Source organism: Talpa occidentalis, unplaced genomic scaffold (assembly GCF_014898055.3).
Source record: "Talpa occidentalis isolate TD23 unplaced genomic scaffold, MPIMG_talOcc4v2.1 talOcc4.3, whole genome shotgun sequence".
NCBI lineage: Eukaryota > Metazoa > Chordata > Mammalia > Eulipotyphla > Talpidae > Talpa > Talpa occidentalis.
Genome location: NW_023603184.1, coordinates 6,231,944 through 6,245,494, shown reverse-complemented (window position 1 = coordinate 6,245,494; position 13,551 = coordinate 6,231,944). Strand labels below are relative to the sequence as shown.

Genomic DNA, 13,551 nt, shown 5'->3' with positions numbered 1-13,551 from the left:
CGGCCAGGCTGGCAGGTACAGGGACTCCTAGAGGTAGCACACTTGTCCGTGTGTCTGGAGTACCCACACCCCAAGCTCCTGGCAGCATTTCCTAGTGGGGGAGGTATCCCTCCCTTCAGGACTCTGACACCTTTCAGGGGAGACACTGCTAGACCGGCGTACAGCTTACTATCACCTCCAGCGGTTGTTTAAATGGCTTCTCTGAAAAGCAGTCTCCCAACAAGGCCTCTGGCACAATTTTCGAGGGTGCTTGCTGCCCAGGCTTAGTCCTTTTGAGAAGGGTGTGCCCTGCTCCGGTGTTCGGGACAGAAGCTGGCTTGCTCCAGAAGGACACTTCAGAGGTGCCGGGGCGGCACACCCAGGCCTGGCTCTCCCAGCTCTGTGCTGCTGCCCGCGCAGTGGCCCAGGGCCCACCTAGATTTGCCTCAGTATCTCCTTGGCGGCCTCTCTGGGACCCAGGTGTGGTGCTGAGTAGGGGGTTTGGATCTGGTTGGGAAGGAAAGGGGTTTTGGGGGGCCTGGGCCCAGGGGCATGGCTGCACTGTGCACTGGGGCCTCTGGGCAGCTATGCAGCTCCATGCCCATGGGGTGTACTGGTGGAGGGACTGTTTTGGAGGGATGGCAGGTCGGGACTTTAAAGAGGGAGTTTCCTGTATTTAACTCAGAGACATTCCCAGCAAATGAGGAGCAATCGGTGTGGAGTCCCTGACAAGGTTGCCTGTCCCTTTCTTGGGCCCTCTGTCCATCTGCTCTCCCACATGAGAGCTGCCGATCGGTGGCTGCGCTCATTCTCCGGAGCAGTGGAGGACTCGTCTCCTTACTCATTAGGGCAGCTCTTCTCACTGCCATTTAACAGGTGCAGAAGCAGGGGCTGCAGGGATGAGCGGGCCCACACACATAGTCTGGTTGGCCACTGTCCCGAAAGAGGCTCGAAGGTAAACAGTGCTCCTTGCTGCCTTCTCCCCAACCACTGGGTCCAGGTCGGCTCAGCCCATGCAGTTCACCACCCATTACTGAGCACCCGTGTGAGGCAGGACAGGTCCCAGGTGCCTTAGCTGGATTGGCCTGGGCTGGCCTGACCCGGTCTGAGCTGGCCATTCCAGGACTCACATCTTCCACTCAGGAAAGGGCTCTTTCTCATATGGCTGCTGAAGGGAAGCACAGACAATGTGCAGCAAAGGGCAGATGAAAGAGGGGCCTTCAGGCCGAGCCTTCAAAGGGGCCAGAGTTTCCTTTGAGGGTGCTATGAGCAAAGACACACAAGCGGGACCAGCTGCCTGCCAGGCCTGCCGGAGGGGCTGGAGCCCCCGGCCTGTGCCCTTCTGGCTCAGTCTGGCTCTGAGAAGCAGAGGGGAGTGTGTGTCAGTGGCATCCAGCATCCCGCCTTCCTGCGCTGTCACTTTCAGGCTTCCAGAAGCTTTATCCCGTAGAGCTGCGTCTATTCTGTTCTCGTCTTTCAGCTTGGGCACAAGGCTTTCCCACAACTCCAAAGAGATTCATCATCTGAACTAACTGAGGGAGCATCTGGCACCCAGAGATTCTGACTTCATTGGGCTGGGATTCCGCCCAGGGCACTGGTATTTGAAAGCTCTGCAGAGTGATTCTGACGTGCTCTTAGTGTTGTGAACCACTGCTCGGTGCTGCTCTTCTTGCTGTGATGGTAAAACTGAAGCCCAGCGCAGGGCCAGGACTCACTCAGGACCACGCAGTCAGTGGCAGAACCAGGCCTGAACCCATTTCTGGACTTCTGGGCCAGTGTTCTTTCCACTTATGCACCGGGATCCTAGCAAAGCATGGCTTCCCGGGCCGTGTGCCGCCTGGGCTCTGTGCCGCTCCTGCTGCCATGGGGTCTGTGCTAGTCTGCTCACAGCCTGTTCTGATCCAAGATGGCACCAGGGTAGTCACAGCCCAATGGGGCCTTAGCTCATTAAAGACTGAAAGAATAGGTTGGGTTGGGTGTGTGGTTGTTCCCATGGAGGTGCCCCTGTGGTGGTAGTTGGAGGGGAATCACTTCATCTTGGGGACCTTCTTTTCCCCTTAACATGCAGCTTCCATTTGTACAATTCTTTCTAATTTGCAGGTAACTTCGCCTGTGTTGTCACAGCCTAGGGCCTTGGGGTGATTGAATGGAGTTGTTTTAGATTCTACAAAAAATAAGTGTTGGGCCAGGAAGAGATTGGGCACCCATGTGTAGTGACCATTTGCCATTATGGAGCCCTATGCTGAATTTTCTGTGTTCATGAAATCGGGGGTCCACCACCAGGAGGGCTGTTTTGCCTGCCTCCCCACTCCCACCCCCAGGGCGTTCGGCAGTACTTTGAGATTTTTAGTTGTTGCAAGTCTGTGGGTGGATACTGCTGGATTTTATTGGGCAGAAGCCAAGGATGCTGATAAATATCCTCAGGACCCCAGACACCCCCTGCCCCACTGATAGAATTGTCCAGCCAATTGCTGCAAACTCCCAGGCAGGTGAGGGAGATGCAGTAGATGAGCACTCCTTTAGTGGGCCGGAGGAGGGTTTGCAGAGGAGGCTCGGCCTCTGGCCCTAGGGCTAGCTGAGAGCTAGGCTGGCCCTGTCCCGGCTTTGGCGGGTCCGTGAGCCCTGGCCTTCCTCTGTGTCCTGAGCTGTGGCATGCTGGGTGGGTGCCTGGGAAGTGAGGACTGAAGGGGCCTTGTGTTCCTGGCCTCTGGCCTCGGCTTCAGCAGCAGCCAGAAGGGTGAGCTGGGCCCCAGGTTCCCCTTCATATACAGCTCTTGGGTGGATCTCTGGGAACCTGTAGCTAGAGCGAGGACAGAGCCACAGTGTGGAGAAATTGAGTTCCAGAGCCAGGTCAGGTGTCAGGTCAGATGTGGGAGGGCTCCCTGGCAGATGGGAGCCCAGCCCGCCCCCCTCACCCCCTGTCTAGGAGCACCCGGTCTCCTGGTGGGTGTGGGGCACCCTGCACCTTCCACCATGAGCAGCCAGAGTCACTGCAGCCACCCCAGGGTGAGCTGCCCCCAGCCGCAGTCCCTCAGAGGGGCCTGCGCACACCCAGAGGTGGGAACTCAGGGGGCCGGGAAGGAGAAGAGGGCCACAGAACAGAAAGAACTTTCTGTGACGGCCCCCCAGCCATGCGTGTCCCCAGTGAGCCGCGCCCCCGGCGGAAGAGCACTGTAAATAGGCTACCTGTTCCGCGTTCTTCCTCGAGCCATTTGGCTAAATGAAAATATCACTTTGTACAGGCAGATCCTTAGCCCCATAAGGATCTTTTCTTCCTGTCGAGGGCTCTGAAGTTCTCTTTCATCACTATGCTTCTCCCTCCTTGGTGACAACCCCGAGGCTGGCGTGGTCGCGGCGCCCATGTGGATGGGGACTGCGGGCCCGGGGAGGTGCATGAGCCGCCTGGTTCTCAGCCGGTGCAGGGCCAGGCAGGGCTGACACGAAGGCCTTCCACGCAGCCCGGCGCGCCCACTCCTAATGCCACGTCTCCTGCTCCCCTCCGAGGGAGTGGAGGGGGCCTCTCGGTAGGAGGAGGGCACGGTGGAGGTGAGCGGCGAGGGCGCCCAGGTGCCTCCTGGCAGCCCCAGCTGGGGGCCAGCAATTAGGAAGGAGGAGGACCAGCCCGCGCTGACGCTCATTTACCCAATTGTGCTTTGTGGGATATTCAACCCAAGGAATGTGGCGTCCCTGGCCGAGCGTAAGAGGAAGCCCAAGTTCTCCAAGGAGGAGCTGGACATTCTGGTCACGGAGGTGACCCACCACGAGGCGGTTCTCTTTGGGAGGGAGACCATGCGGCTGTCCCATGCCGACAGGGACAAGATTTGGGAAGGCATAGCTCGGAAAGTCACCTCCGCCAGCCAGGTCCCCCGCTCCGTCAAGGACATTAAGCACAGATGGGACGACATGAAGCGGAGGACCAAGGACAAGCTGGCCTTCATGCAGCAGTCCCTGTCGGGCCCCGGGGCCGGCGGCCAGGCCCCCATCGTGCTCACTGCCCACGAGAGGGCCATCGAGTCCACGCTGCTCACGGCCCGTGCTGGGCACAGCTTCCCCAGGGCGGAACTGGATGGCACCGACAGCCCCTCGACCAGCTGTGAGTACCGCGTCGCGCGCCCGCTCCCTGGCCGGGTCCCTTCCCTCCCCTCCTCTCTGTCTCATCCCTTTCTGCCTCGCCCGGTCGGTCCGTCCATCCCTCCTTTCCCCGCATCTGTCTCTTCTCCACTGCTTTCCAATCATTCATTCTAGAACATTTCCTGACTGCGGGGCCAGGGTTTCTGCTGGATGCTGGGAAGACAGAGTTGCCTCTCAAGCCTCCCAGCCCTGGCCTGGGGGCTTCCTGGACTTGTGGGAATAGACAAACCTCAGTTAGACCATTGCCCAAGAAAAGAGCTGGAGTGAAGGAATGAAGGACGAGCGTGGGGGTCCTGAGGGCAGGGCGACCTCACAGACAGGCACCCGCCGTGGTCACTTGGGTCCGGCTCTCACCCGGGCTCCCGGTTGGGCTTATGCGCTGCTGTCGCCCTCCCCGAACTCATGCTAGTTTTGAACAAGTTGCCCCATGTTATCATTCTGCATTTGGGCCTGCAAGTGATGTAGCCCTGAGAGCAAGGAGGGGTGCCAGGACTGCCCCCCCCCACCGGGGCAGGGGCGGGGGTGCAGGGAAGGGCTCCCAGAGGAGGGATAGTGGAGCTGAGACAGGAAAGGAAGAGTTAACGAGGCCTTGGTGGTGTGCGGCGCAGGGGAGGAGAGGGGAGAGCCGCACAGGCACAGGCTCGAGATGAGAACGGCATGTACACGGCCCGGCATCAGGAAGGCGCTGGCACGTTCCAGGAACAGAGAGCAGCCAGGGAAGCCCAGGGAAGCCGGCGAGGGGGAGGGGGCGTGGCAGGAAGCCGGCCAAGTCTTCAGGGCCCCGGCCACGGAGAGCTCAGTCCTTTGTCTATTCCTGACTTTCCTTTCGGTGACTTTCTGCGCCCCCTCCTGTGCCGTGCTGCATCCCCCTCCACCCTACCTTTGTGCCCACCCTAAGACTCAGATCCCGCTCTCTGTCCTTCTTGGATCCCTCCCGTTCATACCACCCCCCGACCCCCGCACCCCTCTTTCCCCCTCAGCTGTTTCCCTCTTGCCCCTCTGCATCCTGTGTGGCAGGAAGGACTTGGAAGCCAGGGGGCTGGGGGGCTGCATCTGGCGTAGCTGGCCAAGACTGGCATCTTTGGGGGGGTGTCTGTGATTCCAGTTGGGGTTCCCCAAGAGGGGAGGCCGGGGAGGCCCTTCTGTGCTGGGTTGCACCCACTTCAGTTCTGCTTCTGCACACACCCGCCCCCCACCCCCAGCCCACGGTTCCAGCTGGAGGCCGGCTGGCCTATGAGAGTGGAGCAGGAAAGCCCAGCCCACGGGAACTGTGGGTTCACAGACTCGGCCTCCCCTTCCCAGGCCCCTGTGGTTGGGATCTTGCTAATTTCCTGTTTGGCTAGGGCTCCTGACAGGTGGCCCATCGCAGTCAGATTCTCAGGACTGGGAGGAACGGGGAAACCATCTAGTTCGACTTCTTCCTTATCCAGATGAAGCTGTTTAAGCTCCAGAGACAGAGGTGGCCCCAGAGCTCAATTCAGAATCAGGACTCAAAGCCGATCGCCAGCCACCTGTGAATCAGTCCTGTTGCGTTCCATGATGGTTCCACCCAATTATGAGAAAAAGAAGGGGCCTGGGCACCCATTGCAGTCAGTTCCTTAAATCCTGCCCTGCTTCCCCTCCATCTCCCTGAGACTGAAGGTAATGATGAGGTCACCAGATGTGCCCTGGGTTGGCAGGGACCCGGGACCCCTCACCGCAGGCTTAACAGCCCTCGCCTGTCTCAGCGGGGCCCTGGAAGGAAGGAGCAGCTTCACCGCAGCCCAGCCCCACTCCTTCCAGCCCCTCCCGCCAGAGCAGGTGTTTAGATCCCTGGGGTCACCTGGCGCCAGGTCCTCTTAAGCATGCCGATCCAAGTGAGACCTGGGGCCCTCGGGAGGCTGTGGCCATAGGCCAGCAGAATGTGTCCTCCCCTCCCCTCCCTGAAGGTGAATCTGAATTTAGCCCCACAGATGCAGGCAGAGCGGTTTGGGTCAGTCTTAGATTTTTATTCCTGCCCGGGGAATGTCCCCTTAATCTTGATCTTGAGGGCCAAGACCATCGTGTGCAGAGGCTGGGCCTCTCCCTGGGGTGGGCTGCAGGTTGCTGCCTGATGGTGTCCATGGCTGTCAGGTGGTCCCAGGTGGACAGCAGAGTGTCTGCTCAGGCAGCCTGCCTTTGGGGGGTGATGGGGGAACCCAGGCTGGTTGCAGAGATGGTAGTTCTGCTCCTCAACTGTGGGCTTGTCCTTTCCGGAGTTTCTCCATCCCTTTGCATCCCCCTGGGGCTACTTAAAGTTGCAGATTCCAGTAAGACCACAAGGTGGCCCCAAGCAACTCAGAAACAGCCTCATAGAGCCTGGAACTGAGTGACCAGGAGCATCCTGGCTCTTTTTGGCAAGTGCCTCTCGTTCAGCTTTGCACAGTGCTTCTTGTCTGTTCTCGCGTATGGTTCTTAACAGCCCTGCTCGGTGTGCAGGCGGGTAGGTAGGTGGGCAGAGCAGCTAGTATCTCTGCAGAGAGAGGATGTGAGCACTGGACTGACATGCTGTCACTGGGATTGGGCTCAGCCACTAGAACATCACTGATCTGTGAAAGGAAGGGGACCCGGACACAGCTAACTCCCCTCCCCCAAGGGATGCCTGGATTTGGGGAGCAGGTATTTCTCCACGGGTGGATGGGGAGCGGGCGTGTGCTGAATTAGGCTGAGAGGTGGCAGGGTAGGGGGATGCTAGAGTCATTTGGGGGCGCCCAAGCCCAGGGCTACCCCCTTTCTCCTTGTTATAATCATTGCTCTTCTTTGTTTTTGTCCTCCAAGATGATGAAGACGAGGAGGCCCCCGGACCCTCAAGGCAACCTCTGCGGATGTCCCTGCAGCGGTCCCCGGAAGAAGAGGCCCACCTTGCCAGGCCCACGCTGCTCCGCTCATCTTCTTCCTCAGACCAGTCGGAGACAGTGGGCCCCAAGCCAGAGACCCTGCCCAGGCCCTCGCCCCAGGCCCAAGCTGCCTGCAGGACCCCTCGGCTGCACCCCAACCCACCCAGTGTGGGCCTTGACTGGCAGCTCCTTCACATCCACGCCCAGCAGACTGAGGTGTTCCAGCAGTTCTGCCAGGAGCTGGTGACCGTGCACCGGGACATGGCGAACAGCATGCACGCCATCGGCCAGGCCATGGCCGAGCTGACCAGCCGTGTCGGCCAGATGTGCCAGACCCTGACAGAGATCCGGGATGGGGTTCAAACATCTCAGCGGGGGCCAGACGGGGCAGCCCCCACGGGCTCTACCTTCCAGGCTGAGGGCCCACCTGCGGAGCCCCCACCAGCCCCCCCAGATCCAGCCCCTGCACGGACTACCAGGTCTCGGAAGAGAAAGCACAATTTCTAACCCGGCCAGTCTGCACTAGGAGGAAGAGAGATGGAGAAGATTGTCTGGCCTTGACATAGGGGCCAATCTCTGTGTCCAGGACCTTTGTAGGATTTTGGGGGGAGCTGTCACCTCCCCCACCGAGCACAGGTCGACTGCCCTGTGCTTCTGAGAGCATGTGCTCAGCCCTGCTCCCTCATCTTCGGCAAATGCTCAAGATGCAGGAAAAGCTACCTGCTTGATGCTTGCTTGGCCTAGAGGGTCAGCCTCCTCTTGGTCTACACCCCTGGCAGCAGGCCTTGCAGGAAAGGGAGGAACAAGAGTGGGGGGCATCCGAATGGACTCCTGCTTTCCATCCTCAGGGCTGCTGCGTCAGCCTCCCAGACCCTGATGCTGCTGCTTTTGAAGGGGGCAAGGCCTGAGGATGCACGGGTGGGGCTCAGCCCTTCCTGGAGAGACCTGCCCTCCCTCCCCTAGGGCAATATGCCCTGGGGGGTGGGGGGAAGGGTGCCCTCGCCTCGGCCTTCCGCTTGCCCTCGTGCGTGTGCTCTGCTGCTGTGCTTGCCTTTCGTGGAGTGGGGAGAAGAATAGGTGCTGTTGGAGGAAGAAGACCACCTTGCATTCCAGTCCTTTTGCTTTTCCCTCCCCGCACTTGCAGATGTGCGATCTCAGGAGGTTCTCAGGACAGCTGGAGAGGCTACCAAGGCAGGGGTTACCATCATTGCCACCATCACCTGCATTTTAAGTAGCACAGCAGTTAGTGGGGGCAAGAGGGAGAGGCAGAACTGGAAGCGGAGACTGTGGGTTTTTCAGCCCCCTAAGAGAAACCAGATCTGGAGTTGGGAGGAATGTGGCTCCTTGCCTGCCCTGCCTCGGCTCCCCTGGGTGTGCGTGGATGGCAATGGCAGTGTTTAGGAGGTAAGACCACCCACCCCACCCGGGCACTGAGGCTGGTAGCCAGTGGCTGGGGAGAGGCAGGGCCCAAGTCTGGGGATCCAGCAGGAGACCCCTCCTCTAGCTTGTAAAGGAACCCAGAGCCCAGCAGGACTCCTGTACGGGTCCAGGTTCCAGCATGCCTCGCCTCTGCTTGCTTGGGCTGCATATGCATCAGCTACACACATCTCTAGCTGCAGTTTTGTTTTGGAGTGTGGGAGACAACCAGGTTCTGGAAGTGTTGGCAGGTTAGGGAGTGGCAGATGCAAGCTGAGCTCTGACTTGGGAGCAGCTCATTGACCTCTTTGCTCCCTGACCTGAAGCTGACCCTGGCACAAACTCCTCCCCAGCCCTGCAGGCCTTCCAGTTATAGTGGGAGCTAGGAGGCCTTCTTGGTTTGCTGCTTCTGAACCCAGACCCAGCTTTGTCTCAAGTAGGTAAATGAGGGCCACTGTGAGGCTCCTGTATTCTTGGCTCCATCTCCCCCTTCTGTGGTTCTTTGGGGGTTCCTGCCTCCCCATACCCAACAGTCCCCTGTCTGACAGCCCGATGGCTTGATTGCTTGGCATTGCCTGCCCTCCGATGCTGGAATCAAAGATTGCCTTCCCCAGTATTTTTGTTAAGATGGCAATAAAAAGAAATTGATCTCACACTTGGAACACACCCAGTCTCCAGGATTTTTCTTTGGTGTGTCTTCTCTTTCTTCGCTTCCTGTGAAAACCTCAAGGCCGCCCAAAGCAGGGGTTAGATGCCCGAGGAAAAGTGTTGTCAAGAGGGACTCAAGTGCCCCTGGCGTGCCCGATTCCACGAGCTGCCAGATGCCCTAGTCAGCGCCTCGTTTGCCCTCCGAGGAAAGAAAAGGACCTTCTGGGCTGGGGGAGACAGAGCAGCCCACAGAAAACCAGCCATATTTGCGTTCTCTGCACGTCAAAAGTGAGATGTTGAATGAATTTTAACTTTTAATCCCTAAAAATGAGTTAGGGGTCTTAGGGAAAAAAATCATTTCTGACAGGAGACCCCAGAGGGTCAGGAATTTGCCAGTGTACCCGGGTCCACTCTGAGGCATGAGCTTTTCTTGGACACTGAGCTCTGAGGTGGGGTTCTGTGTCACAGTGAGGCCCTGCCCCCAGGCTGAGGTTTATCAGTGACGGAAGGAAGCAGCTTTCGCTGGCTCCCAGGGGCCTCTCCATGGGGAGGAGGGGGCGTCCTCACCTGTGCACTGTCCTCCCTTATCCTGGGTCACAGGTGGGGCTTCTCCCAGGCAGGAAATTCCCATCTCACCAGGGATCCATTCCTTTTCTGGAAGATTCTACCTTGCCTTTGACTTGGGGTCCAAGTCATTCTCTGCAGTTCTTGGCTAAAAAGCACGGCCTTGGAAATCAAGATTTTTCCAATTTCCAGGTGACGCAAAGACGCTATGAGACCGTCCCGTGGTCCCCCAGGGTTCTGTGCTAAGCAATGACCAGCCTCCCTCTGGGCCTGGAGAGGCAAGGGGTCCTTTTAGAAGCAAAGGGGGCAGAGAGCTGGAGACTTGTGAACTTCAAATGGAAAAGACTTTATTTTCTTTTTCTTGGCTTCAGTGGGAATTTGGGTCTGGCGTGTCAAAACAGGAAGGCAAAACCGGGGCCGGTAGATGCCAAAGAAAGAGCAGCCAATTTCACCTTAGGGTAGGGAAGTCCCTTATAGGAGTGCCAAGGATGGCGAGGTGGTGTCTGGTCAGAGGTCAGGGGACCATGGATCAGGTAGACCCATGACCCACAGACCCTCCCAGCTGGGGACCTGAATGCACAGCCCGGCCTCTTTCTGGTCAGTCTCCCCATTTCTGCCTCTGTGACTGGGACAACGTCCTTTCCATTGGAGACATCCCCAATGGGGAGGAGAGTCTGGGCCTGTGTTCTCCCACAAAATGGATGTCCGTGGCTATTTTCTCTCTTGAGACTGATAGTCATTTCCTGACCCAGCTGGAGAATATGGTGCTCTTGATAAGACACAGTGGGTGAGGTGTGAGAAATGTCTTAGTGCTTATCTGTTCAGTACCCAAAGTCAGCAAGGACTTGGGAATAAAAACAACCCATTATCATCCTGAAAGGTTCCGTGCAGAACCCCCCACCATCACCACTACCACCCACCCTTGATGGCTTCCAAGGCCCCAGCTCCGTGGGGCTGACAGAAGTGCTATCAAATGAACGCTGGCATTTGTCAGCAGCCTGTGCTGATCATTTTCCATCCCCTTCCACTTCCATTGGGCCTTCCTTCCAAGACTTGGACACCCAGCAAGTAGATTTCACTCCTGGAAGTTTCCTGTCCCGGGAGTGCTCTGGCTAACTGCAGCCATGTCACGAGACAGGCGTGGGTCTGCGGCGAGGGTCGTGTGGGCACAGGAGGATTCTGGAATTGGGGCAAGCCTTTGTGTGTGACTGCAAAATACTTAGGGGGAGACCTAATTCAAGGTAATTGGTGTTGGGATGTAACTGGCTCCATTTAGCACTACCTCAGAAGTGATGTAGCATAAACATCAGGGGGATGGGGTTTAGGATTCCCCAAGATTCACCGTGTATGTCATATTTCAAATGTCAAGTTTCAAAACGCCAAGTATCACAGATGCTGAACCAAAGTCTGATCTGTCTTTGGAGCTATTTTGTGATTGACACAAAGATTGGGTGTTCTCATCCTAAACATTGATTCTTCTTGGTTAGGAAGACACCAGGAAGCAGGAGGGAAAATGGACTTGGATCTTACTAAACCTTTTGACATTCTCTAGAAGTCGCTCTTTTGAATCAATCCCTGATAGTGGTTACAAATTCCTCATCTGTCTTTTTCCCTTAAAGTTGAGTGCCAGGGGAAATAATTCTAGCATTTAGAGTTTAATGGCTGTTTAGAAACTGAAAGAAAAGAAGACTGTGTGTGTGCTCTGTGATTCAAGTGACTTTGCGAGAAAAAAGGATGAATGAATGGTTCGCCTCCTGTATCTGGGAGATGGGAAGCTTGAGTCTACCTCATTGTTATTCTGTACTCACCCCAAGGTTGATTCATTGTGGATGTCATGTTCCAGATTCGTTAAACTGGGAGATGGAACAGATTTTGCACATTTTTTAAAAGATTTATTTATGTGTAGAAGTACTGGGGTATAGGCCAGAGGTGTGGGATTGGCGGGGGTGAGAGGTTCACCAGAGACAGAGTGGGGAGCAGAACAGGCGGATTGACTGAAATATACTGCTGAGGGGAGCAGTGGGCATGAGAGGAAAGGTCTGCTGTGCCATGTGGGTCAGCTCCCTGGCCAGATCAAACTCAGCCGTAGTGGTGAAAGAGCTGAGACTAAACCCCTACGCCACCAGGGAGATCTAGATTTTGCACATTTCTGAAGAAATGGCAGGTGTGGGGAAAGGCAGCCTATAGCGGTGGCGAGTTGAGACTGGGAAGCATTCATTCATTTGACAAGGCTTCTCTGGGCTGAGGGGGGCCTCTTTTCCTCTCTCCTAAGTTTTTTGGTTAACCATGGCTGAGTGTCATAGAAATCACAGAATTGTCTTTACAACCCAAGGAGATGGACACTCATGTGGGATGTTGACCACAGATGATTGAAGCAAGAAGCAAGTTCTGGGGCTGTAAGAGCCGTAAATATTGCGAACCCACACCCTCCGGTGGAGCTCATGACTTGCTTCTCTCAAAGGGGCCAAGCGGCCAGGGATAGTGACTGCTCTCCAGTCCTTATTCTTCCTCACCCAGGAATCTCTGCTACATCCTGTTGCCACAATGGCTTGGCCCCGGCCCCCCTTGTAAAATGACAACCTCCTTTGCAGCTGAATAGAGCCCGAGTCTTCAGGGGACTATCTAGACTAGAAGGGCCAGGATATATGCAGGGGCTGCTCTCCTGGGGTATGACTGTGTGGGTTTGCCATGCTGCTGGCCACCTTGTCTGCCACACGCCAGCCCAGGCCCGGATTGGCATTGGAAAGCCTTTTTTTAAGGGGTGGAAGTGGAGGTAACAATAATTGCTTAATTTACTTTGCAATTACAGAGTAAATCCACCCATAAAGGATAATCACTGTTAAAACGGTGGTGTATTTCCTGCAAGTCATTGATGGAGGCTTGTTCTTAAAGAATCATGGGAGCCGCACTTAAATAGCTCTCGGTCCCATTGTTCTCTCGCTGCCTTGTGTCACGACCATTTCTCCATGTCATGAAAGATGCCTTGAAAACATTTCGCCATAGGTGGCTATCATTCCATCCTACCCACGTGCCATGGTTTATTAAATCATGTCTCCAGCATTAGACATTTAGATGTTTTTGCTCTTGCACAAGTTTGCCAATGATACAGCCAACTTTACATAGTTGGTCTACAGCTCACTGTTGGTTTTTTAAAAATTTCTTAAAAATTGTGGTAAAATACACTTAGCATAAAAGTTACCATTTTAACCATCTTAAGTTAAAGGCACTTGATTAACTGCATTGACACTTGTGAACCACCACCACCATCCACCCCCGAACACTGTCATCTTCCCCAACTGAAACAGGACCCCCCACCCCCCTCCATCCTCACCTCTGTGAATCTGACTGTGCGTGCCCCTCTTGCAAGGGGAGTCCTCCCGTGTTTGTCACGTGACTGGCTTATTGCCCCAGCGTGTGTCTTCAAGGTTCGTTCATGCCATGGTGTGTCAGAATTCTGCTCCTTTCTAAGGCTCAGTGGTGTTCTGTTTGTGTGTGTTGTGCTCACACTTCTGTGTATCCGTCCATCCCTCGGTGGGCACTCGGTTGCTTCCACCTTTTGAGGATTGTGTGTCGTTTGGCTGTGCACATGGGCATACAAAGTGTCTTTTGAGTCCTTATTGCCAATTTGTTCCCAAAGGGTCGCCAGGGTTTTGGCCACCATTAGTGTGGGAGGCCCTTATCTCACCACCTTTATCAATGTGGATATTGTCGTTTCCCACCCCCCGCCCCCCCCCAAAAAAAAAAAATCTGTGCCAGTGAGACAATGTGCTATGTTGTGTTTCCTATTAGGGTGTGGAATATTTTTTTTTAAAGATTTATTTATTTATTTATTTATTTATTTATACATGCACTGGGTACAGTCAGAAGCGCGGGAGGGTGAGAGAATTCACCAGATCCAGAGCAGGGAGCAGAGCAGGCAGAAGGACTGAAGTACACTGCTGAGGGGAGCAGCGGGTGG

General features: G+C 55.8%; 1 protein-coding gene across 4 annotated transcripts in view; it reads left to right on the top strand.

Moving 5' to 3' along the window:
- The window catches only part of PRDM11 (PR/SET domain 11), a 99,523-nt gene that overhangs the window by 71,557 nt on the left and 14,415 nt on the right, over positions 1–13,551 (top strand). Inside the window, exons 8-9 of one of the 4 annotated variants that reach the window (XM_054699250.1) lie at positions 3,654–4,072; positions 6,907–13,385. The exons of the other annotated variants lie outside the window; for them this stretch is intronic. Coding sequence (XP_054555225.1) covers positions 3,654–4,072; positions 6,907–7,472 — 985 coding nt within the window. The 3' untranslated portion in view covers positions 7,473–13,385. Of the gene's footprint in view, positions 1–3,653; positions 4,073–6,906; positions 13,386–13,551 lie in introns of those variants that run through there. 4 annotated transcript variants of the gene reach the window in all.